The following is a 26,827-nucleotide window of genomic DNA, read 5'->3' on the forward strand; positions in this document are numbered from 1 at the left end:
TTTGGCATGACATCTAAAACTTTGACAAACTTCTATAGATGTGTGAAGAGTATATTGACTGATTGCATCTGGTATGGATACACCCAGAACCTTTGAACAGAAAATCCTACAATACGTGGTGGATATGGCCCTTTCCATCTTGGGTAACGGCCTCCCCATCACTGAACTCTTCCCACAACCCATGGACTCACATTCAAAGACTGTTCATCTCATGTTCTCGATACTTTTTGCTTATTTATTATTTATTTTCCCTTTTGTATTTGTCGTCTTTTGCTCATTAGTTGTTTGTCCATCCTGTTGGGTGCTATCTTTCATTGATTCTACTGTTCCTTGGATTTACTGTGTAAGCCTCAAAGAAAATGAATCTCATAGTTGTATATGGTGACACACATATATGTATATATACATGCATATACACATACACACCTTAATAATAAATTTACTTTGAACTTCAACCAAAATAATTCTGTTTTGTGCAGAAATGCCTTGGGGCCTTCACCCACCACAGTGAGTAGATAACTTCAAGTGGAACATAATAATAGGACCCACTGGAATAAGTCCATTCAGATCCTCAACTACATTCTTCTGTCATTCAGCTCGATTATGACTATTCCATGCCTGTCAAACTGAATTCACTGATAGCCTCTGATAATACGGAAGCTTGGGAAGTTTTAAGAAATAAAGTGAATGGAATAGGATCTTTCATGCCATTTTTTTGTAACTTGGCAAACTCTCATATGCCCCTAACAGATCTTCCAAAGCTGATCCTAAATGCATGAAGGTATTTGTACATTCCAACAAGAACTACTTTTCAAACAGTCAGTCAGAAGTAAGTGATCAATGTCCAGTGCTGAGGCTCATTGTACCAAATCTGTGCACATTTTCAAATAGCGACAAGAAGTATCAAAATCAATCCCATAATTTTCAATACAGCCTTTGTTGCCAATCCTAGAATTTAGTAACTGTCTTTACCTTACTGTATTGACCTCCATTGGGTGCTAGTGATGCCACCATGTCCTATACATTATTTGATTGCAAGTTCTAGGATTTATACCACAAAGTGAAAGAAAAGTGATAGATTTGCTGTGTAACATTGCAAAAAAAGTCAAAATCATAAAATGCCAAGATTTTGAACTTAAATAAGCCAACTGCCTATATATAATAGTACTGACAGGCAATAAATGGCTGAAAACAACAGTTAAAATGGAATAAATGGGCACTGCAAAAGTTCCATTTTACATTGCATATGTTGTTCTTATGAAGCTTAGGCAAATTTGCTGAACATTATTAACAGGCAAAGGGAGCATCAGGGACCCAAGTAGACAGGTCAGGGCCATTCTTGGTCAAGAAGAGTGAGAGAGTAAAAGAATAAAATTTAACTCCAATTAAGTTAAACTAATACTTTAAATCACTTACAAGCAAGAAAAACTGCAGGGTTAAACAAGGAGAATTTTACGAGTTTCTTAACATTGACGATAATGAAGTCATCAGCATTGTTGATGGAATCAAAATCCACACTGAATGAGATACTGGAGATTACATCCAAGCCATACGGTCCACAGATGCTATTAGAAGAGAGATAATATTCATTAGTTTTATATGAAGTTTATACCACATGAATGTTAGGGCCAATTCAGCCAACATTTTAGCTCCATTCAAGCTTCATCCAGCTATTTTATCAGATACAATCAGCTTAACTTTCTAATCCTTTCTCAAAGTTTGGACTAACCTTTCCTCTTATTTAATGACTGGAAAATAAATAAGACTACAGATTCTTGAATTTTATACAAAAAAAAACTGGAGGAAACCAACCAGTTAAGAAGTGAATAAGAAACCAGTTAATATTTCAAGTCGATGACTTTTAGCGATCTTTGGTTTCTATTTTTGGTTAATTTAATTATTGCCCTATTGGAGCATGCTCAACATTTTCACTTTCCTGGACCAAGTCCAAATAGAAACCAAACGTGCTGGAAAAACTCAAAACGGTCAGGCAGATTCTGTGGAAAGGAAAACAGTCAAAATTTCAGATCTGTAACCCTACATCAGAACTGGGAAAGAGAGCTGCAAGTCACTTTTCAGGAGAGGACAGGAGAAGAACATATAGTATAAAAGGGAATTTTTGTTATAGAGCAAATCAAATGGCTACATTGAGTTCTTGGTCTGTGTAATGAATTGTTAATGGTAAGTTGGTGGAACAGCAATATCAAAACTGATAGAATCAAGGAAAAACTGAGCAACATGATACAAAAATGAAAAAAGGGGAAAATCTGAGAAAACTAAATGGGTCAAGCAGGGTAATACTGAATGTTTCAAATGAGGGACTCTTTGTGAAATTTTTGAAAGAGAGAATCAATTTTGTTACTTCAGATTGCAGTGAAACGAGTCAATAGGGGAATCACCCCACAGAGTAAAGTCATGTGGCAGACGGGATCAGCTTAAGCTTATATGACTGTAATTCATTGCTAATATGGTTCTGGTATGCTGGTATAGGCCAAGTAAAACAGATTACATGAAAAGCAAAAGGAAAGAAAAGGAGGATGGCAGGCAAAAATGCTTCTTTTATTGACAAGACAAGAAGAAAGAGTATATCATCTGAAGGTGGAGTATTCAAAATTGAGTTCAAAAGGCTGCAAATATCAGATAGAAGATTTGGTATTGTTGCTCAAGCTTGTGTAAGGTCTTGATGTAACAGTGGAAACAATTCATTCTGCTTTATAATTTTCATTTGAGACCATCATATTCACAGCTCCTGGCTTTTGGTTTCCATAACATCACCTTACTTGGGAGTTCTAAGCATATTATATAGTAGCGCCATCTGCTTCAAAGGAAACATATAATGTTAAATATCTATCTATAAATATCTAAGCAACTCCCATCAGAATCAGGTTTATTATCACTGACATATGGCATGAAATGTGTTGTTTTGTGGCAGCAGTATAGTTCAAGCTATAAAAATTTCCTAATGGTAACAAAGATAAATTGTGCAAAAGATAAACAATGAGCTAGTATCATGCGCCATCCAGAAATCTGATGGTGGAAGTGAAGAAACTGTTTTTAAAACTGTGTCTGGGGCTTCAGACTCCCGTACTTCCTCCCCAATTGTAAAACATGAAGAGGACATGTCCCAGATGGGGAGGGTCCACCCTGTTGAGGCACCACCTCTTGAAGATGCTATTGATAGTGGGGAGGGTTGTGTCCATGATGGAACAGGCCAAGTCTACAACCCTCTGCAGCTTCTTGCAACCCTGTGCATTGGAGGATCTGGCCAGGCTGTGATGAAACTAGTCGGAATGTTCTCCACTGTATATCCCTACTGTGAAGCTTCCTCCACTTTCACCCCTTCAAAAAATGTAAATACTCAGGGCATTAGAATCCAACTTCTCTAAGCATTTCTGAAAATTATTTCTGATATTATCATTATTGTTTTGTTGGATCATCTTCAGTGACTCAATATCTTTTTTTTCTAGCAACTTTGATGTAATTTGCATTAAAATTGAAACATTCAACAACTGAATGCTTTCACTTGTACTGAACAAGGCACAGACAATGATAATCTGTCAGGCCTGCTCCCAAAGGCACCTTCCAGTCTCCAGCTAGCTAATACAATTCATGTTTGTTCCAGACTCATCACCTGCAGCCTATTTAACCCCAATTCTCATCCACAGTCCTTGTTTACTTATCCAAAGAGCTTGTCTCAACTAGTTGCTCATTGCCCTCACTCTCCCTGCCTAAAGTTTAATCTGTTGCTTACTGTGTTTGGTTTCTGTTCTCTCTTGCATTATGGCCCTTCGTGGCTTGTTATTTTGTGGTCTATTATTAAGTTACTGTTTACTGCTACATCATCTCCACTGCTCTGTTTTTGGGTCAAGCCTCCTCTACATTTCCTGAACCTACTCTTCAATCTTGTCAGTGAGTTAGTATTCAAATAGCCTTGCCTCTGAATTGTGGTCTCAAGCATTGGAAAATGGAAAGTTAAGAAGAAAACAACTCTTTGTAGATACAGCCACACGTTGCTGAAACATGATGTGGACCCAAGGAGGTGGATAAGGCTGGGTTGACTATCACAACGGATCATTCCCATCAATCCTTCATAGCAGTTTGAAGTGACACTGATGAAGTCTGGGTAACGAGTTTGGTCACTTCTGTCTGCAAAATGTAAAAGAATATCCAAACAGGATTTAATATTTTTTCAAAGAATAAAATTAAAACGTGTGGTTGTCCAGCGAAGAAGCTGTGCAGAGCTCTTACATCCCAAGTCAGACATCTGAACAGCAGGCACAAACTGGCTGACGGAGGGTATTGAGTAAGTTAATGAATAGTCCACAAAGATCATATTTCTCATTTGTGACAAGACTGTTTGATAATCCTCACAACTATTTAGTGGAAGCACAATAGGCACCAAAGGAACACAGGCCTACAATTAGACAAAATACTTACTCCTTCACGTTGACAGCTTCATTTAGACTTGCTTTCTTTTCAGCTAATTTCACAAGTTTTTCTGCGTGGTGATTAATTATTGACCACATCTGGAGAGGGGGAAATAAAGAAAACCAATGTAAAGGATATACAGTAAATTGGTCTACACACCAAATCTATGTTCCCAGAGGCTTGATCATATGGCACCCTGTCCCAAAGTGCTCTGCCCTACAGATCTGCAACTGATGACTTGACATATCCAGCTCAGGCTGCATTGCTTGCCAGAAAAGCTTCTCATTTCCACAGTGCACAATTTGTAATTTATGGAAAACAATACGTAACTCATGTCCAATATTTTATATCATGTTGAAACTGTCATTATTTTAAAAAGGCAATTTTAAATGCCCTTTACTGTTGGATGCTTCCTCCCCCTCATGATTTCCCAGGACACAGAACATCATTCAAGCCAACAAGTCTATGCTGGATATCAGAGCTATCCCACTTGCCCATATATTTCTGTCTCAGATGGTCGACTCCATCCCGAATAACTAGGTAAGGGTCATTTGCAGTAGCCTGTTAACCTAACACCAAGTACAATGGATCCTGAACATTTGCTCATGTCAGCAAACTTGGAAATGTGACAAAAGTGGGGATAACTTCAATCAAATGCAATAGGAGAAATAGGCTAGTTGAATGGAAGCTTAGCAGTAGATGGGATTTAATACAGAGAAAAGTGATGGATTTTAACAAAATGAGTGAGGAGAGGCAAATTAAAATGTAATGATACTGTTCCAAACAGTGCACAGGAGCAAAGGGTCCTGGTGCTCATGGTCATTGAAGGAAGATGGCAAGATATATTGAGGAGATACGTAGTAAAGCATTCAGAATCCTGAGGTAGAGTACAACAGGAGAAGGTTATGCTGATTATTTTTTTGTATATAAATCTCTACTATTATATCCAGTTGCTGCACTTTGGAAAAACTGCAATGGACTTTGAGAGGGTGAGAAGGATATTTTCCAGGGTGTGTTCAGGAATGAGTTATTATAGCATCAACTTCGATGGGTGAAACAGGAGTGATTTCCCTTGCAGCAAGAGAAATTGCAACTTATTCAAGACAAATAAATAAAACAGACAATATAGAAAGTGAAGGGATAGCGAGTTGAAGAGCTCTATGTAATCAGCATACACTTGGAAACCAAAATATTACTCATGTCATCAGATGATGTCATCAAGATGCAGCATACAGGAAGTAAAAGGAGGGTCCTTGGGTGACCTCTAAAGTTGATGCAAGATGGCTATTGTAGAGATATGCTTGTTCAGACTCGTCCCAATGCAACCCAATGGGCCGTGCAACCACATGAGGCTCTCCCAAACATCAATTTGTGAGATGACATGGAACTTGGAAAGAAGTTACTCAGCAGAGGAAACATAAAGCTAGACATGGACCAATTATTGCAAGTACAGGTGAGCAGAGTTTTCTCTAAACTGGAGAATGTACTTTAGACAATAGACAACAGACAATAGGTGCAGAAGTAGGCCATTTGGCCCTTCGAGCCAGCACCACCATTCACTGTGATCATGGCTGATCATCCACCATCAGTACCCCGTTCCTGCCCTCTCCCCATATCCCTTGACCCCGTTATCTATAAGAGCTCTATCTAACTCTTTCTAAAATCATCCAGAGAATTGGCCTCCATTGCCTTTTGAGGCAGAGCATTCTGCAGATCCACAACTCTCTGGGTGAAAAAGTTTTTCTTCAACTCCGTTCTAAATGGCCTACCCCTTATTCTTAAACTGTGGCCTCTGGTTCTGGACTCCCCCAACATCAGGAACATGTTTCCTTAATCCCTTAATAATCTTATATGTTTCAATCAGATCCCCTCTCATCCTTCTAAATTCCAGTGTATACAAGCCCAGTCGCTCCAATCTTTCAACATATCATAGTCCCGCCATCCCAGGAATTAACCTCATGAACCTACGCTGCACTCTCTTAATAGCAATAATGTCCTTCCTCAAATTTGGAGACCAAACCTGCACACAATACTCCAGGTGTGGTCTCACCAGGGCCCTATACAACTGCAGAATGACCTCTTTGCTCCTATACTCAACTCCCCTTGTTATGAAGGCCAACGTGCCATTAGCTTTCTTCACTGCCTGCTGTACCTGCATGCTTACTATCAGTGACTGATGAACAAGGACACCTAGATCTTGTTGTACTTTCCTTTTTCCTAACTTGACACCATTCAGATAGTAATCTGCCTTCCTGTTCTTGCCACCAAAGTGGATAACCTCACATTTATCCACATTAAACTGCATCTGCCATGCATCTGCCCACTCACCCAACCTGTCCAAGTCACCCTGCATTCTCATAAAATCCTCCTCACATTTCACACTGCCACCCAACGTTGTGTCATCTGCAAATTTGCTAATGTTACTTTTAATCCCTTCATCTAAATCATTAATGTATATAGTAAATAGCTGCGGTCCCAGCACTGAGCCTTGTGGTACCCCACTAGTCACTGCCTGCCATTCTAAAAAGGACCTGTTAATCCCTACTCTTTGTTTCCTGTCTGCCAACCAATTTTCTATCCATGTCAGTACCCTACTCCAATACCATGTACTCAAATTTTGCCCACTAATCTCCTATGTGGGACTTTATCAAAGGCTTTCTGAAAGTCCAGGTACACTACATCCACTGGCTCTCCCTTGTCCTTCTCCCTTGTTCATAGTTACATCCTCAAAAAATTCCAGATTAGTCAAGCATGATTTCCCCTTCATAAATCCCATGCTGACTCGGTCCGGACCTGTTACTACCATCCAAATGTGCCGCTATTTCATCTTTTATAATTGACTCCAGCATCTTCAGGCTAACTGGTCTACAATTCTCTGTTTTGTCTCTCCCTCCTTTCTTAAGAAGTGGAATAACATTAGCTACCCTCCAATCCTTGGGAACTGATCTTGAATCTATAGAACATTGGAAAATGATTACCAATGCGTCCACGATTTCTGGAGCCACCTCCTTAAGTACCCTGGGATGCAGACCATCAGGCCCTGGGGATTTATCGGCCTTGCGTCCCATCAGTCTACCCAACACTATTTCCTTCTTAATGTGAATTTCCTTCAGTTCCTCCATTACCCTAGGTCTTCAGGCCACCATCACATCTGGGAGATTATTTGTGTCTTCCCTAGTGAAGACAGATCCAAAGTACTGTTCAACTCATCTGCCATTTCCTTGTTCCCCATAATAAATTCACCCATTTCTGTCTTCAAGGGCACAACTTTGGTCTTAACTAATGTTTTCCTCTTCACATACCTAAAGAAGCCTTTACTATCCTCCTTTATATTCTTGGCTATCTTACCTTTGTACCTCATCTTTTCTCCCCATATTGCCTTTTTAGTTACCTTCTGTTGCTCTTTAAAAGTTTCCCAATCCTCTGGCTTCCCCCTCATCTTTGCTACACTATACTTCTTCTCTTTTACTTTTATACTGTCCTTGACTTCCCTTGTCAGCCACGGTTGCCCCCTACTCCCCTTAGAATCTTTCTTCCTCTTTGGAATGAACTGATCCTGCATCTTTTGTATTATTCCCAGAAATACCTGCCACTGTTGTTGTTCCACTGTCATCCCTGCTAGGGTATCCTTCCAGTCAACTTCAGCCAGCTCCTCCCTCATGGCTCCATAGTCCTCTTTGTTGAACTGTAATACTGACACTTCTGATTTTCCCTTCTCCCTCTCAAATTGTAGATTAAAGCTTATCATATTACGGTCACTACCTCCTAATGGCTCCTTTACCTCGAGTTCCCTTATCACATCCAGTTCATTACACAACACTAAATCTAGAATTGCCTTCTCCCTGGTAGGCTCCAGTACAAGCTGCTCTAAGAATCCATCTTGGAGGCACTCCACAAACTCCCTTTCTCGGGGTCTGATTTTCCCAGTCTACCTGCATGTTGAAATCCCCCATAACAACTGTAGCATTACCTTTGCAACGTGCCAATTTTAACTCTTGATTCAACTTGCACCCTATATCCAGGCTACTATTTGGGGGCCTGTGGATAACTCCCATTAGGGTCTTTTTGCCCTTACAATTTCCCAGTTCTATCCATACTGACTCCGTATCTCCTGATTCTATATCACCCCTCGCAACTTTATGATATCAACTTTGAACAATGGGTAACTAAGCACATTACTTTGAAGAAATAACAAGCAGGATAGACAAAGAAGGATCAATGGATATTTTGTACTTGGGGCCACTCATGAGGCTGCTTAACAAGTTAAGAGCCCTTGGTATTATAGGGAAGATCCTAGCATGGATAAAGCGGTGGCTGATTGACAGGAAGCAAAGAGTGGGAATAAAGGGAGCCTTTTCTGGTTGGCTGCCGGTGACTAGTGGTGTCCCACAGGGGTCTGTGTTGAGGCTGATTCTTTTTACACTATATGTCAATAACTTGGATGATCAGATAGATGGCTATGTGGCAAAGATCGTGGATGATATTGAGATAGATGGAGGGGCAGATAGAGTTGTGGAATTAGAGAGGCTGCAGAAGGAGAACGGGTAAAGAAGTGGCAGATGGAATACAGTGTCGGGAAGTATACGGTCATGCACTTTGGAAGCAGAAATGAAAAGGTAGACTATTTTCTAAATGGTGAGACAATTCAAAGATCTGAGGTGCAAAGGGATTTGGGAGTGCTTGTGCAGGATTCCTTAAAGGTTAATTTGCAGGTTGAGTCTGTGGTGAGGAAGGCAAATGCAATTTTCGCATTCATTTCAAGAGGACTAGAATATGAATGCAAGGATGTTGAAGCTTTATAAAGCACTGGTGAAGCCTCACTTGTGAGCAGTTTAAGGCCCCTCATCTAAGAGAGGATGTGCTGACATTGGAGAGGGTTCAAAGGAGTTTCATGAAAATGATTCCAAGATTGAAAGGCTTATCATATGAAGTATTTGATGGCTCTGGGCCTGTACTCACAGGAATTCAGAAGAATGAGGGGTGACATACATTGTCCTAATATATTGGATTTTATATCATATCTAAACTTGTTTTGACCACATTACACTTTACTTTTCTTGATAAACACCAACTCTGGCCTCTGTTCCTTCACTAAAGACAAGGGGTTTTACCCATAGCAATCCTTTTCTGCATACAAGTGCATCGAGAGACCACTTTCAGATATTTCTCCCATCAAGAGCAGACAATAAATCCTGATAATCTTTCCCACTGCAAAGCATCTCAAAATAGACAATGTATAATCCATTCTCTCTAGTGAAACCAGCAATCTAATCACAGATTACAGAGCTGCCTTGTTTGAGATGCCTCTCACTTCCTTCGCTAATACTAAGATACATTGAAAATACTTTATATATCCATTTTATGACACATTTCTATAGAAAAAAATTGAGGAAACTTGTCCTTGGTGCATTCTGAACAAGGAAAGAATTTTTTCTTAATTTGATGGGATGGTGTTAGGAAACACTGAGGGAGCATTTCTGGTGGTGATGATAGACAGGTAGAAGCAAGGCCAAGTTAAAAATAGAACTGAAGGAAGACCTATAGGTTAGAAAGAAGTATTTCTCCATGCTTTCAAAGAAGACAACCTAAATGATGAGAATTCTTATCAAATACCAGAATGCCAGTATCTGACATGTTCAAGCTAGAAAATTGTTCAGCACATGGTTACTGTGGAATATTGTTAAAATGCAACCTATTAACAATTTCACCATGATAAACTGCATTTAACTTGCTATATTGTTGTCCCTCTGTGTGTTATCAGCACCTACCTTCTTACCCGCATGAACCAAATGATACATAAGGTGTGTATCTAATGTTATGCAAGCATGAAGCTTTGTGACTGAAGGATTCAGGTTCTTTACCTCTTTCAGTCTCCCACTGCTAAATGCTGGTGAAAGCACATTTCGTATTTTCTTCCATTTCTCATCTGCGACAACACCAACTGTCTCTTCGAATGGTCCATTCAGCCCAATGTTCTACAGAGAAAGACAGGAAGACATATTATTTTAGTTTTCAAAACAAAACACATGGGATTCAATATCCTGTTATTTCATTGAACTTCTCTTTCCTAACACTGCACAGATTGGACTGTAAAAGGGATGGCAGAGCAGGGTAAATATTTGGGCTATGTCCTCCTTTTCTTGGAGGGGTTGGGGCAGGAAGCAAGAACTAATAAAATTCCAGCTTTTTTGTAATCCATTGAATTGGTTCTTTCGCAGGCATTGCAAGATATTAGATGGTTAAAGGAATGTTGACCTTTCTTGCAAGGGGTACGTAGTAGGGTTGTTTTGATACCATTTTATAGAGGATTGGTGTATTGTTTGTTTGCGGTTTTGGTCCCCACATTTAAGTGAAGCATGTGCTTGCATTGAAGGCAATGCAGAAGGTTCACTAGGTCGAGTCCTTGGACATATGAAGAAATGTTGAGCATATCAAGCCTGTACTTTTTGGACTTTGGATGAATGAGGGGACCTTATTAAAATAAAAAAAATTCAGGAAGGATTTGATAATGAGGATGCTGAAAGAATGTTTCAAGCATTGGGAACATAATTTCAGTATAGGGCATTGGGGATACAAGATGGTGATGAGGAAAAGTTTTATCTTTTAGCGGTTTGTATCGCTTTGCAATTTTCCACAACAGCATCACTGAATTCATTCAACGTGGAGATCAAAAAACACAAATCACAAGAAAGTTGTGGAGCATGAGGATAAATCAGGTAAGTGGCCAAATTGACTCAGCCAATAAAATAGTTGAACAGAGGAGATTCAAGGGCCTAATGTCCTACTTCTGCACTTCTACAATGGCAGTGCCAGTAGAAGCAGGAGTTCTAAGGCAACACTGATTGCCCATCACCCATTCCCTTGCTCCCTCACCATCACAAAGCTATTCAAGAGACAAGCAGCGGGTGTTCAGCAAGCCAGCCAGTTGGAATTTTTCAGATGAAGCCTACAGCCCAGCTTGGAAAGTACCTCTGACGGTGCTATCTTTTTTACTTATGAAAATAGGAGACAACTGTTACTACTTTTCCAAAATGACTGTAGATCTTAGGTCTAAACAAGACCTAATCAACAACTTACTAAAAGCTATGAAGGGGTTACAATGTCAAGCAGGTAAATAGATTTGAGGTGAAGCATGACCAACTGCCACCAGCATGTGTTGCAAGTCCCTGGCCTGCTCCTGAATCAATGCCTTGCCATACATGCCTGGAACGTATCATCCAAGAGGTGAGCAGCATGAATTGTGGGCTACCTGGCAACATTCAGGTTTGCATCAAAGCTCTGCAATGGTTTGCTCCTGCCAGTGATGTTACAAGACCTAGTCAGAAGGCCCAGTGTGGACTAGAAAAAAAATAGTAAAACAAATGTTTCCTCAATCTGCATTGATTTGGAAAGAAAAATGTAAAACTAAATTAAAACAAATTTAGACTACAAAATTATAAAGGTGGGATTACTCCTAATACATGAAACACAAATATTAAGATGCAAGCATGGCAGTCAACTAGGACATCAACTGTTCCCAACACCATACGACATTGGAGCAGAATTAGGCCATTCAGCCCATCAAGTCTACTCTACCACTTGATCATGGCTGATTTATTTTCTCCATCAACCCCATTTTCCTACCTTCCCCCATATCTTTGACTTCCTTAGTAATCAAGAATTTATTTATCAACCTCCACTTTGTATATACCTAATGTTGGACTCCATGGCTATCTGTAGCAATGAATTCCACAGACTCACAACATTCTGGCTAAGAAAATTCCCCCGATCTCTTTCTGAAGGGACATCTTTGTATACGGAGGCTGTGCCCTTTGCTCCTAAACTCTCCCACAATATGCAATATTTGGAAGGTTTCAATGAGATACCCCTCATTATTTTAAACACCATTGGGTACAGGCACAGAGCAATCAAACACACTTCATCCATTAACCCTTTCATTCCTGGAATTGTTTTCATAAACCTCCTCTGGACCCTCTCCAATGTCAGCAAAATGCTGCCCACAATACTCTAAATGTGTCTCACCTTTGAAAGTCTCAGGATTACATCCTCGCTTTTATATTCTAGTCCTCTTGAAAGGAATGCTAACTTCGCAATTGCATTCCTTACAACCAGCTCAACCTGCAAGTAAAACTTGAGGGAATCCTCCACTTGCTCTCCCAAATCCCTTTGCACCTCTAATCTGTGCATTCACTCTTTGTTTAGAAATTAGATAACACTTTTATTCCTTCTACCAAAGTGCATGGCCATACATTTCCCTGCACTGTATTCCATTTGCTACTTCTTTGCCCATGCTCCTTAATAATCAGCACTTGCATCCTCAACCCTACCTGCCCCTCCACCTATCCGCAATCTTGGCCACAAAGCCGTTAATTCAATCACCTGGATTATTAACATACAACGTGTAAAGTAGTGAATCCAACACCAAACCCTGCAGATCACTACTAGTCACCGGCAGCAAACTAAAAAAGGCCCCCTTTATTCCCATTCTGCCTTCTGCCAATCAGCCAATCTTCTGTCTTCTCTGTAATACCACAGGTTCTTTTCTTCTTCAGTAGCCTCATGTGCAGTACCCTGTCAAAGGCCTTTTGAAAACTCAGGTAAACAATATCCTCTGACTCTCCTTTGTCTATACTGCCTGTTTTTCCCCTCAAAGAATTTCAAAAGGTTTGAGGCAAGTTTACCTCTTTTGAAAACCATGCTGACTTCAGCCTCCACACTTCATGTGCCTCCAAATACTCTTCATTAGTTGGAGACAAAATAACTAGTCACTACAATAACCCCCTAGTGTGAAATGCTGTCCATTAGCATAGGAATTTTATGGAACAATTTCACACCAAATAATCTATTCTCCACTGTTCTGATTTCCACTTTATATTAAAATTCTTTGTTGCCAGCAGGATACCACATAGAAATTGTGGAATATTTCACAGTGTTATTAACCACATTGTGGTCCATCTCATATCACTTACAACAATGGAACAAATGGACACGGAGGAATAAGGTAGAGAAAGCAAAGGAACGGAATGGAGTGGACAACAGTGGTACAGGAGAGGTAGAAAATAGCTTGTCCTACTCACAGCTGCTCAGCTCATGTTAGGACTTGTTCTCATCTGGCTTATCTTTGTGTGTAGAGAATAGGTGCTACATTATATGTACACAAATTGAAGAATTCCAATTCAATTATTGCCATTCTATGCACTAATGCAGTTGATACTCAATCCTATCCTCTATGTCAAAGTCAAGTTTATTGCTATATGCACAAGGACATGTACACACAGTATAATGACAATTTACTTGCAGTAGAGTATCAGGCAAGAAAATCATAAAATAATAATTTTTAAAAGGAAGAACACAAATTAGAACAAACAAGAGTCAGTTTGAATGCAAAGTGACCAAATTGGTTATAGTATTGCTCAACTCTAGTGATTTGAAAGTGCCATCTGGTTTAAGAACCAAGTGATTAAAGGGAAGTCACTGTTCTTGGATCTAGTGGTGTGGGACTTCAGGCTTTTGTACCTCAGCCTAATGGTAGCTGTGAGAAGATAGCACGGCCCACACAGTGTGGATCTGGGGCAGTGCCTCCTGAATATACTACTTATTATAGAAAGCAATATGTCCATGATGCTAGATTTGTGGCCGTACCACACAGAGAATCAACAAAGGGACCTCTAAAACTATATCCCAAGATTCTGTTGCAATGGGCTAAGTTCCTTTATAACTTATTTTAATAATAAATTCTAGCAATTCCCCTTCTACTGGTGTCAGGCTACCCACTGGAGTAACCTAGTGTTGGACCTGATAGTTTAATCTAAGATTAGACTATTTAATCATTATTTTGTTTGCAGTTTGACAATTATTGTATTTTATATAATTACTTACAGTATATACAAGTAACTCCTTACTATGATCCCTTGTGACTGTTGTAAGCACATAACTGTTTAATATGCCTCTAGTGGTTCTACTAATTATAATTATAATTCTGGAAGCTTCTTTGTTCTGCATTAAGTGAACAAGTGTTTTCTCATTGATTAATTTGGTACTGCAGTATAGAATACTTCCTAATTGATTAATTATTATCTATAAATTTGAATAGATTTCTTTCTTATCTCTGTGGGTATAAAATAGCTAAACACAAAGCAGCACCATCTTAATCTTAGCTTTCCCTGTCAACTGTTTGCTCAGTATTTTTTTGTTCTACCAGTTCTCAATAAAATGATTTTGAAACATAAAGTTTTGTTGCTCGTTCCTGACTTCTAAAAGAACCATGAATATAAACACCAGAATTCGTCATTAGCCCGTATATACTGAATCTGAACGGAAACACCAGATCAGCATAATGCATTATATATTTTGCTCCCATCGCTCCATTATCCTACTTAAACTAAAAATAAAACTTGTATCCTAGTATCCATCAAGTTTGTTCCTTTCCCATTACAAGAAAAAAATTACACATTCAAATGCTCTGAGTATTTTAAAGAATTCCCAAAACATAATAGGATATGGCTTTTTTAATATCCGACTATTGATCCATCCATTCCCTGCGCAACACAACAAATAGATGGAAATAGAATTTAAGACGATACTATATTGAACTTTCTACTCTGCTTCAAGTATATTGTTCATTGAAAACATGGAAGAGCAAACACTGGGATTTTCTAAGAAAAAAAAGACAGAAGTAACAGTATGCCCACTAACTCAAAGCTCAAGTGCAGAATCAAATATCGCTGTGATGATTGTACGCTCTAGTATCAATTGTTTGGCGACAATAGAGTAATAAAGCATAAAAACTCACAGGACTGTCATCACATCAATGCAAAAATTAGTTTTCCCTACCTCTAGAATAAGCAATGCATAAGGTCATCCGTCTCTGGGCTCTTGAGTTTGCCACTTCACACTGAAAACTATCACCTTAGATGCAACTTTTCCACCACCCTCACACTGAAAAGCAATCCCAATGTACTCAGCAATTTAAATTGTGAAAAAAAGGAATGGAGAGCAAGATCACGGTGACAAGAGAAAAAAAACATCAATGTATCTCTGGCTAAAGCAATCAGAGCATTTGTACACCTACCCTCCTGTTAGTGAACAGAGTGTAGAATTCCTTAATAAGAACAGTCTTAATCAGGTCAGGGTCCGTGATGCAGAGAACTGGTTGCCGCCCATCATAAATCCTAAAAGGAAAGTAATGTTTTCAGAAGGTGAATCAGATACTTGTTACAAATCTATAAATTTTTTTAACAAAATATACTTTATTCACAATAAAATTATTTACAATAAACCATTCAATAACACTGAATACTTTACAGACATTACCATTACATTCCATACAGTTCAAAAATTTCAGTCGCTCACGTGGCACTCTACTGGCTCGTATTGTATAATACAACCATAGTTGAGGGGTATACTCCCCACCACCCAACCCCTCCCACTCCTACAGGAGAAGAACCCTACACCGTGGTCCTTCCCCACCGGGCCCTTGCGGTGGCTGCACAGAGTTTCAGTGCGTCCCTTAATACGTAATCCTGCAGCTGAGAATGTGCCGGTCGGCAGCATTCTGCCACAGACATCTCGAGGTGCTGGTAGACCAAAGAGCGTCTTTCACCAAGTTGATGATCTGCCAGCAGCACCTGCAGTTTGTCTCCCGTGTGCGCCCCCGGGAACAACCCGTAGATCAGAGAGTCCTCTGTTACGCAGCCGCTGGGGATGAAACGTGACACAAGCCCTTTCACCTTCCCCCAGACCTTCTGCACAAACCCACAATGTGCAAGGGGGTGAGTTGCCAATTGGTCCCCGCTGCAGTCCTCCCGTGGACAGCGGGTTGTGGAGGTGATGTTACAGGCAGACTGGGGTGGGATCTGACTGGGAGGGCCCCTTTCACCTCTGGAGAGTGATAGAGAGCGCCCTCCCCACAGTCCCAATTTCTGCTTTACTTTGCCATCCGCTCTAGCCAATTCTTATTGCACGCTTCGCTCCCCCCTTCCCCGAACCAGATCCCCAACACCTTTACGTAATCAGACCTGATGGTGAAGGGGACGCTGAATCAGTCAGGTCAGTTGCCAAAGAGCATGGCTTTGTTCTTCGTGCGGTTGACCCTGGCCCCTAATACCAGCTTAAACTGGTTGCAGATGCTAATCAGCCTGCAAACTGGCCTAGATCAGAACAGAAGATGGTAATGTCGTCCATGTACAGGGAGGTTTTCACTTGGGTCCCTCCACTGCCTGGCAGCATCACCCCTCTTAAGCCCCCATCCTTACTGATGGCTTTAGCAAAGGGTTCTATGCAGCACACAAACAAGACAGGGGAGAGAGGGCAGCCCTGCCTGACTCCAGACCTGATGGGGAAGCTGTCTGTTTCCTACCCGTTCACCTGGACTGCACTACAGATGTCTGTGTGGAGCAGTTTGTTCCAATTCCTGATTCCCTCCCCCAGATCCCATTTTGGAGAGTAGGTCTGTCATGTACGTGTGTGATATCCTGTCGAAGGCTTTCTCCTGGTGCAAGCTGACCAGGCAAGCATCCACCCCCCTGTCCTGCACGTAGGCGATGGTGTCCCTCAGCAGCGCGAGGCTGTCCGAGATCTTCCTGCCTGGTACAGCACAGGTTTAGTCCAGGTGGATCACCTGTCCCAGAGCAGACATGACCCTGTTGGCGATAGCCTTGGACAGGATCTTGTAGTCCACATTCAGGAGTGAGATGGGCCTCCAATTTCTAATGTCCTCCCTCTCCCCCTTCTGTTTGTAGATGAGGGTGATGATGCCCTTCCTCATGGGACTAGGTGAGAGCAAGCGTTCGGCACGGACTAGAAGAGCTGAGATGGCCTGTTTCCGTGCTGTAATTGTTATATATGGATATATGGATTCTGACATGCTGCCCGCCAGAAGCATAGCATTGTACACTTTCAGCAGGTCAGAGCCCATCCAGTTCCACAGAGCCAAATACAACTCAACCAGTAAGCTGTCGCTTCCGGGAGACATAAAGGAACGGATGGAGCCAGTCAGCTCGTCCAGGGTCAGTGGCTGCTCCAGACTCTCCCGCTTGCTGTCGTCTAAGACCTGCGTGATAGACGACAGGAAGCTGTGGGAGGCTGTGGTAACTGTGGCCTTTCTGTCGTACAGACCGGCATAGAAGAACCTACAGATTCTCAGTATGTCTGTCTGTGAGGACGCGACTGAGCCGTCCTCTTCCTCAAGATTGTGAATCCCTCTGCCCTTGCCTTACAAATCTATAAGAGGACTTTTCTCTTTTATCTTAAGGAAATTAAATTTTCAGTTCTTCTGCAAACAGCCTCCAAGAGACAGGCAGTCCAACTACACATTAAGCTTGAGACACGAAGTCATAGTTACGGAGAATAAAGAAGAAAATGACAGTGTGGGAGGGGAAAGGAAGGTTAAATGAGGTTGGTTAGAAAAGGGCTGAAATTGGCAAGGCCTGGTTGCTTAATGGCCAAAGTGGATTAAAAAGTTGATGTAGAAAGTGACATTTCATCATTGTACATTTACATATAATTATGTAAAATGATCCATCATTTAAATATTTACATATGTACTGCAGAGATGGAAGATGGAGTTAATCAATGAAACAACAGAAAGACACCTTCAAAAGAATCAATGAGCAATCTCTTGAAGCCTTTACTGAATCAGGAAGGTGTCCGATTAGATAAAGAACAATTTTACTGCAGAAGGTGTAAATTTGCTCCTGATCAAGGATATGCCTAAACTGGTAACCTGGATTAAGTAATCATCTCCAATGTCCCAAGTGTAATTATATTCAGATCATATTAACACTGTAAAATGAAAGCCAGATGCTTTGTAGTGGACAGGTACTAATAGAGATCAAGGAGGATTAGTCAATAGACAATAGACAATAGGTGCAGGAGTAGGCCATTCAGCCCTTCTAGCCAGCACCGCCATTCACTGATCATGGCTGATCATACACAATCAGTACCCCGTTCCTGCCCTCTCCCCATATCCCTTGACCCCGCTATCTATAAGAGCTCTATCTAACTCTCTCTTGAATGCATCCAGAGACTTGGCCTTCACTGCCTTCTGGGGCAGAGCATTCCACATATCCACCACTCTCTGGGTGAAAAAGTTTTTCTGCATCTCTGTTCTAAATGGCCTACCCCTTATTCTTAAACTGTGGCCTCTAGTTCTGGACTCACCCATCAACGGGAACATGCTTCCTGCCTCCAGTGTGTCCAATCCCTTAATAATCTTACATGTTTCAATCAGATCCCCTCTCATCCTTCTAAATTCCAGTGTATACAAGCCCAGTCGCTCCAATCTTTCAACATATGACAGTCCCGCCATTCCGGGAATTAACCTTGTGAACCTATGCTGCACTCCCTCAATAGCAAGAATGTCCTTCCTCAAATTTGGAGACCAAAACTGCACACAATACTCCAGGTGGGGTCTCACCAGGGCCCTGTACAGCTGCAGAAGGACCTCTTTACTCCTATACTCAATTCCTCTTGTTATAAAGGCCAGCATGCCATTAGCTTTCTTCACTGCCTGCTGTAACTGCATGCTTGCTTTCATTGACTGATGTACAAGAACACCTAGATCTCCTTGTACTTCCCCTTTTCCTAACTTGACTCCATTTAGATAGTAATCTGCCTTCCTGTTCTTGCCACCAAAGTGGATAACCTCACATTTATCCACATTAAACTGCATCTGCCATACATTTGCCCACTCACCCAACCTGTCCAAGTCACCCTGCATTCTCATAACATCCTCCTGACATTTCACACTGCCACCCAGCTTTGTGTCATCAGCAAATTTGCTAATGTTACTTTTAATCCCTACATCTAAATCATTAATCTATATTGTAAACAGCTGCGGTCCCAGCACCGAACCTTGCGGTATCCCACTGGTCACAGCCTGCCATTCCGAAAGGGACCTGTTAATCGCTACTCTTTGTTTCCTGTCAGCCAACCAATTTTCAATCCATGTCAGTACTTTGCCCCCAATACCATGTGCCCTAATTTTGCCCACTAATCTCCTATGTGGGACTTTATCAAAAGCTTTCTGGAAGTCCAGGTACACTACATCCACTGGCTCTCCCTTGTCCATTTTCATAGTTACATCCTCAAAAAACTCCAGAAGATTAGTCAAGCATGATTTTCCCTTCATAAATCCATGCGGACTCAGACTGATCCTTCTACTGCTATCCAAATGTGTCGTAATTTCCTCTTTTATAATTGACTCCAGCACCTTTCCCACCACTGACGTCAGGCTAACCGGTCTATAATTCCCTGTTTTCTCTCTCCCTCTTTTCTTGAAAAGTGGGACAACATTAGCCACCCTCCAATCAGCAGGAACTGTTCCTGAATCTATAGAACATTGGAAAATGATTACCAATGCGTCCACGATTTCTAGAGCCACCTCTTTAAGTACCCTGGGATGCAGACCATCAGGTCCTGGGGACTTAGCAGCCTTCAGACTCAACAGTCTATCCAACACCGTTTCTTGCCTAATATAAATTTCCTTCAGTTCATCCTTTACCCTAGTTCCTTTGGCCACTATTACATCTGGGAGATTGTTTGTGTCTTCCCTAGTGAAGACAGATCCAAAGTACCTGTTCAACTCGTCTGCCATTTCCTTGTTCCCCATAATAAACTCACCCATTTCTATCTTCAATGGCCCATTTTTGGTCTTAACTTTTTTTTGCTATTCAAATACCTAAAGAAGCTTTTACTATCCTCCTTTATATTCTTGGCTAGTTTACCTTTGTACCTCATTTTTTCTTGATGTATTGCCTTTTTTGTTATCTTCTGTTGCTCTTTAAAAGCTTCCCAGTCCTCCGGTTTCCCGCTCATCTTTGCTATGTTATACTTCTTCTCTTTTATTTTTATACTGCCCTTTACTTCCCTCGTCAGCCACTGCCACCCCTTACTTCCCTTAGGATCTTTCTTCCTCTTTGGAATGAACCGATCCTGCACCTTCTGCATTATTCCCAGAAATACTTGCCATTTTTGTTCCACTGTCTTCCCTGCTAGGGTATTGTTCCACTGAACTTACGCCAGCTCCTCCCTCATAGCTCCATAGTTGCCTTTGTTCAACTGTAATACTGACACATCCGATTTTCCCTTCTCCTTGTCAAATTGTAGGTTAAAACATATCATATTATGGTCACTACCTCCTAATGGTTCCTTTACCTCGAGGTCCCTGATCAAATCCAGTTCATTGCACAACACTAAATCTAGAATTGCCTTCTCCCTGGTAGGCTCCAGTACCAGCTGTTCTAAGAATCCATCTCGGAGGCACTCCACAAACTCCCTTTATTGGGGTCCAGTACCATTCTGATTCCCCCAGTCTACCTGCATGTTGAAATCCCCCATGACAACTGTGACATGCCAATTTTAACTCTTCATTCAACTTACACCCTACATCCAGACTGCTGTTTGGCGGCCTGTAGATAACTCCCATTAGGGTCTTTCTACCCTTAGAATTTCTCAGTTCTATCCATACTGACTCTACATCCCCAGATTCTATGTCCCCCCTCGCAAGGGACTGAATATCATTCCTCACCAACAGAGCCACCCCACCCCCTCTGTCAGTCAGTCTGTCCTTTCGATAAGATGTATATCCTTGAATATTCATTTCCCAGGCCCTGTCCACTTGAAGCCATGTCTCAGTTATTCCCACAACATCGTACTTGCCAATTTCCAACTGAGCCTCAAGCTTATCTACTTTATTCCTTATACGTCGTGCATTCATATATAATACTTTTAATTCGGTACTCCCCTCTCCTTTCAAATTAATTCCTATTTCACTTGGCCATACTGTATGATCTCTTCTTGAGCTTTCTATTCCATTGATTCTGTTGTCCTTTTTAAGTTTTCTTATTTTCACTTTCCCTTTAACTCCATCCTTATATTTCCAGTTCATCCCCTCCCCCCCACTACTTAGTTTAAACACATCCGTGTTGCAGTGGCAAACCTGTCTGTCAGAATGCTGGTCCCCCGCCTATTAAGGTGCAACCCGTCCCTTTTGTACAATTCATCCCTACCCCAAAACAGATCCCAGTGGTCCAAGAATGTAAATCCTTGCTTCCTGCACCAGTTCCTCAGCCACACATTCAGATCCATTATCTCCCTGTTCCTGCCCTCTCCAGCACGAGGAACTGGAAGCAAACCAGAGATAACCACCCTGGAAGTCCTGCTTTTCAGCCTTCTTCCGAGTTCTCTTAAGTCCCGCTGCAGAATGTCCTTCCTCTTCTTCCCTATGTCATTTGTGCCGACATGCACTACCACTTCCGGCTGTTCGCCTTCACCCTTGAGGATGCCCTGCAATCGGTCCATGATGTCCTGGATCCTAGCACCAGGGAGGCAACACACCATCCTTAAATCTCGCCTGTTGCCGCAGAAACCCCTTTCCGTAACTCATACTATGGAGTCCCCTACTACCACGGCTCTTCCTGGTGTCTGACTCCTTGGCTCTGCTTCTTCACCAATTTTCGGCTCGCAGACCTGTCCGCCTCTCAGACTGGCAGTATCTTCTGTCCTGACGGCTTCCAAGAAGGTGAACCTGTTTATGAGGTACATCCCCTGGGGTCTCCTGTACTTCAAGCATCCTTTCCTTCCTCATCGTCGCCCCTTTCTGTCTTCCGGTATCCTCAGTGTAATGACCTCACTGTAGGTCCTGTCCAGAAAACCCTTGTTTTCACGGATAAACCTGAGGTCATCCAGTTCTTTCTTCAGTGCTGCAACATGCTCCTTCAGAAGCTGAATCTGGACACACTTTCCACAGCTGTAGCAGCCGGGGGCACCATCAGTGTCCCTGACCTCCCACATCATGCACGTAGCACACTGAATCAGCTTAGCGGTCATGTCTTCACCCTCTCCAATTGTGCCTGGCATAGTCTCCTCCCTCAGTCTCCTCGCCGAAGACTCTCGAGCCAAAGACTAGCACTTTTCACACCAGGCACTTCTCTCGACCAGGCCACTTCACAACAGTCCCAATATACTCTGCAAAATGTACAAAAACAGATCTCCAAAAACATCTTCACAAAGATGGAGGTTGTCAAAAAGTCCATTTCACATAGACATAAGTCAGCATTGAGCTGAGTCAGGACTTCACATTCTTCAGATCATAAAGTAACTACACTACTTAAAGCAGAGTCAAGAAGGTTCAACAGACTGAACTGGTAATTGTTATGTATACAGTAAAGACTTTCAAAAGCAATGGGAAAGCAGCATGGTATATTTATGCATAAATAAGTAAATGAATAATAATTGATGTACAAGGATTCTTCAATTTACAAATGTCTGTTATATGAATTTTCTCCATAAAAGAAGAAAAATGAGAAATGGAGGGCTATGTATGAGGGAAGGGTTTGGAATGATCTGAGACTTGTTAGCATAACATCATGGGCCGAAGGGCCTGTATGGTGCTGCATTCATCTATGTTCTACATTCTATAATGGATATGTCTTTAGGGTACACATCCCTAATTTATGAAGCTATTTTTCATTATGAGTAGCATAAATCTCAGTGCATAGGATTATATTATGCTGATAACATCATTCTGATTTACATCTAGCTTCTATGTAAAATTTTCATTTAAAATATTTTCTAGGAATTTAACCCTTTATAAATACATGTAAAGCATTTGAAAGCATAATGTCACCACATAGTTGTTCACATTCAGTTCAAGTTGTTATGCATTCAGGCAATAATAAATATATATGAGTTAGGCAAGGGTTTTAATAACAAATAACACGTTTATTAAACACTGAAAACAAACCCCCCAAAAGTAAACAAACACTAACGTAACCGGAAATCAGCTGCTGTGCGGCAGCTTAAACAGTTCTTAAACGATGCAGCTCAAACAGTTCTTAAAGCGATGTTGCAAAAACAGTTCTTTAAAGTGGTATTGCCAAAAGTTCAAAATGCTCAGTCCATTTAAAAGGAGAGACTTTTTAAGATGATTTAAATTCTCTTTCACGTCGGTTTTCTTCAGTCTCCAAAGTCGAACTCTTCCCACGAAGAATTTTATGAAACGTAACGGCTTAAAGGCACTGACCTTTCCTTTATCACACTGTCCTCAATCTTCTGCTATTCCGCAGAGATTAACACGAGAACAGTCAACGAATTCCTTCCGAATAAGGATCAAATAAGGTCGAACCTGTTTCACCGTCGAAATTCGATTCTCCTCAATCTTTAACTCCCGAACTCTGATCTTCACTCTCCACTAGCAGTATTGTAAAGAAACTGCTGGCAATGACCTTTTAAACTTTAGGCATTAGATAAAACTTCATCTTTCAACTAAACTGCGTCATCACATTAAATCATGCAGTGGCATGAAGTCAACATGGCAAATCCAGCCATGAACTGCCCCACCCCACAGTGAGGGGTCCTCTTCTTATATCCTGTAAAAACTGTCACATGATCTCTACTGGCGGGAAAATGACTTCACTCCACCATCACAAGACCATTACCTCAAATCCAGTATAGCTTCAACCCCAGTCACGTGACAAGGGTACCACTGTCACGTGTCACGAGTACGTAACAAAGTTAATATACCTCGAGTTCCCAGTGTCTCCTTTGATGTGATACTCACCAGCTCCACACAACAGTCCTTAAGAATGTTTTGCTGTCCACCTTAAATGTATTAGTAATTCATTAGTTCAAAGGCAAAAGAGGAATGTAAGATTGCCTAGCCTAAAAGCAAAAGAAAAAAAAATCACCTCCAGGCTAAATCATTTTTGCATGTACTTTGGGTATTTGTCTGGGAAAGATCAGTGTCTAACAGGTCTTAATGGGGGCATGTCCTTACATGTTTGGATTATTTGCAGACAGCAAACACACCCAGGACCAACACACTTCAGAACAAATATAACAGTCGTTGAGTAAATTTGATAAAACAAAATATTCATGTATCAATAATCTTTCTTCCAACTAACAGTGTAATAATTGATTGAAACACTACACTAGTTCCAATAATTTGTACTTTTAACCTTTACTAACAAATGGTACCTTTTCTTGTACTAAACATTGCATTATGGGAATGGACTAAATTTTTGAAAGGAAAAAGAAAAATTACCAGCTAATTAATTACACTCACCCCCAGATTGTTCCATACTTCTGGTAGCATTCTGTATCAAACTTAAACATACCCTGATGAGGAAGAAAACAAGCTATTAGGTAAGGTACTTACACTGTACAAATGTGAATTGACTTAATCTGAATGTCACTGACATAATGTGGAAAAAAACAGTAGTTTACAAATGTGAAGCATAAAAGCAAATACCAAGTACAATCTACTGATTTTGTTAGATCCTACTGTTTAATTCTTAGATTAGACTACTTAATTCGTATTTTCTTTGTAGTTTAACAATTAATTATCAGCTTGATTTTAAGAAGCTCTTATATGCACTTAAGTATTTAATATGCCTCTAGTGGCTATACAAAGTATAATTCTGGAAAGCTATTGAATTTTCTTTGGTTGGCATTTCTTGAATAAGTGCACTACGATTGGGTAACTTGGTACTGCCGTATTCAAATATGTACCTTTTAATTGGTTTTACTCTTATCTACAGATTTGAATGGAAATTTTCTTATCTCTGTGGTATCAAACTAGCAATTCCATGCTAAGCGCCATCTTTATTTCTTTGTCTCTTAGTAGCAGATCCTGTTTCAATGTCTCTTTGTTTTATCAACTCTTAATAAAATGATCATGACGCAACAGGTTTTGTGGCTCTGTCCTGACTTTGAAAAGAATCTTGGATTAAAGCACCAATGTCCAACAATTTAAATAACTAATTGATGAATTTTCACTTATTCTCACTGCACACAATATTATTTCAAGAACAGATCATATCAGACTAGTGTATTCACATGATCTTGAAGAACCAATTGCAATTCAGTTGTGTTAAGACTACAAAGGTTAAAAAAAACTGATGACTTGGGTCAATGGATCTATGGCCCACATGATAGATAGATAGATAGATAGATAGATAGATAGATAGATAGATAGATAGATAGATAGATACTTTATTCATCCCCATGGGGAAATTCAACTTTTTTTCCAATGTCCCATACACTTGTTGTAGCAAAACTAATTACATACAATACTTAACTCAGTAAAAAAAAATATGATATGCATCTAAATCACCGTCTCAAAAAGCATTAATAATAGCTTTTAAAAAGTTCTTAAGTCCTGGCGGTAGAATTGTAAAGCCTAATGGCATTGGGGAGTATTGACCTCTTCATCCTGTCTGAGGAGCATTGCATCGATAGTAACCTGTCACTGAAACTGCTTCTCTGTCTCTGGATGGTGCTTTGTAGAGGATGTTCAGAGTTATCCATAATTGACCGTAGCCTACTCAGCGCCCTTCGCTCAGCTACCGATGTTAAACTCTCCAGTACTTTGCCCACGACAGAGCCCGCCTTCCTTACCAGCTTATTAAGACGTGAGGCGTCCCTCTTCTTAATGCTTCCTCCCCAACACGCCACCACAAAGAAGAGGGCGCTCTCCACAACTGACCTATAGAACATCTTCAGCATCTCACTACAGACAATGAATGATGCCAACCTTCTTAGGAAGTACATTCGACTCTGTGCCTTCCTGCACAAGGCATCTGTGTTGGCAGTCCAGTCAAGCTTCTCGTCTAACTGTACTCCCAGATACTTGTAGGTCTTAACCTGCTCCACACGTTCTCCATTAATGATCACTGGCTCCATATGGGGCCTAGATCTCCTAAAGTCCACCACCATCTCCTTGGTCTTGGTGATATTGAGACGCAGGTAGTTTGAGTTGCACCATATCACAAAGTCCTGTATCAGTTTCCTATACTCCTCCTCCTGTCCATTCCTGACACACCCCACTATGGCCGTGTCATCAGCGAACTTCTGCACATGGCAGGACTCTGAGTTATATTGGAAGTCTGATGTGTACAGGGTGAACAGGACCGGAGAGAGTACGGTTCCCTGCGGTGCCCCTGTGCTGCTGACCACCGTGTCAGACCTACAGTCTCCCAACCGCACATACGAGGTCTATCTGTCAAGTAGTCCACTATCCAATCCACCATGTGAGAGTCTACTCCCATCTCCGTTAGTTTGTGCCTTAAGATCTTGGGCTGGATGGTGTTAAAGGCACTAGAGAAGTCAAGGAATGTAATCCTCACAGCACAACTGACCCCCTCTAGGTGAGAGAGTGATTTGTGCAGCAAATACGTGATGAATATATTGCTAACCGGGTTATTTTATCAGCTTATTTAATGCATTGTGCTATTTGGCCCAATTATTAATAGTGAGCTCCACATGCTAGAGAAGGGGAGCAAGTGTCAGATATGTAGTTCTTACTCCAGACTTACTCCTCCATTCTACTTTGTACCCCTGTCTGCTTCTTTCCTTTTCCAGTCAGTCCCTGCCTACCATTATCTTCATTATCATTTCT

General features: G+C 41.0%; 1 protein-coding gene across 1 annotated transcript in view; it reads right to left on the reverse strand.

The window, feature by feature from the left end:
- LOC140735492 (cytochrome P450 3A30-like) overlaps positions 1-26,827 on the reverse strand; it is a 62,158-nt gene that overhangs the window by 28,689 nt on the left and 6,642 nt on the right. Inside the window, exons 3-7 of the mRNA XM_073060651.1 lie at positions 24,494-24,546; positions 15,500-15,599; positions 10,290-10,403; positions 4,438-4,526; positions 1,417-1,565 (exon numbers count right to left, since the gene is read on the reverse strand). Coding sequence (XP_072916752.1) covers positions 1,417-1,565; positions 4,438-4,526; positions 10,290-10,403; positions 15,500-15,599; positions 24,494-24,546 — 505 coding nt within the window. The remainder of the gene's footprint in view (positions 1-1,416; positions 1,566-4,437; positions 4,527-10,289; positions 10,404-15,499; positions 15,600-24,493; positions 24,547-26,827) is intronic.

Source organism: Hemitrygon akajei, chromosome 11, assembly GCF_048418815.1.
Source record: "Hemitrygon akajei chromosome 11, sHemAka1.3, whole genome shotgun sequence".
Classification (NCBI taxonomy): domain Eukaryota; kingdom Metazoa; phylum Chordata; class Chondrichthyes; order Myliobatiformes; family Dasyatidae; genus Hemitrygon; species Hemitrygon akajei.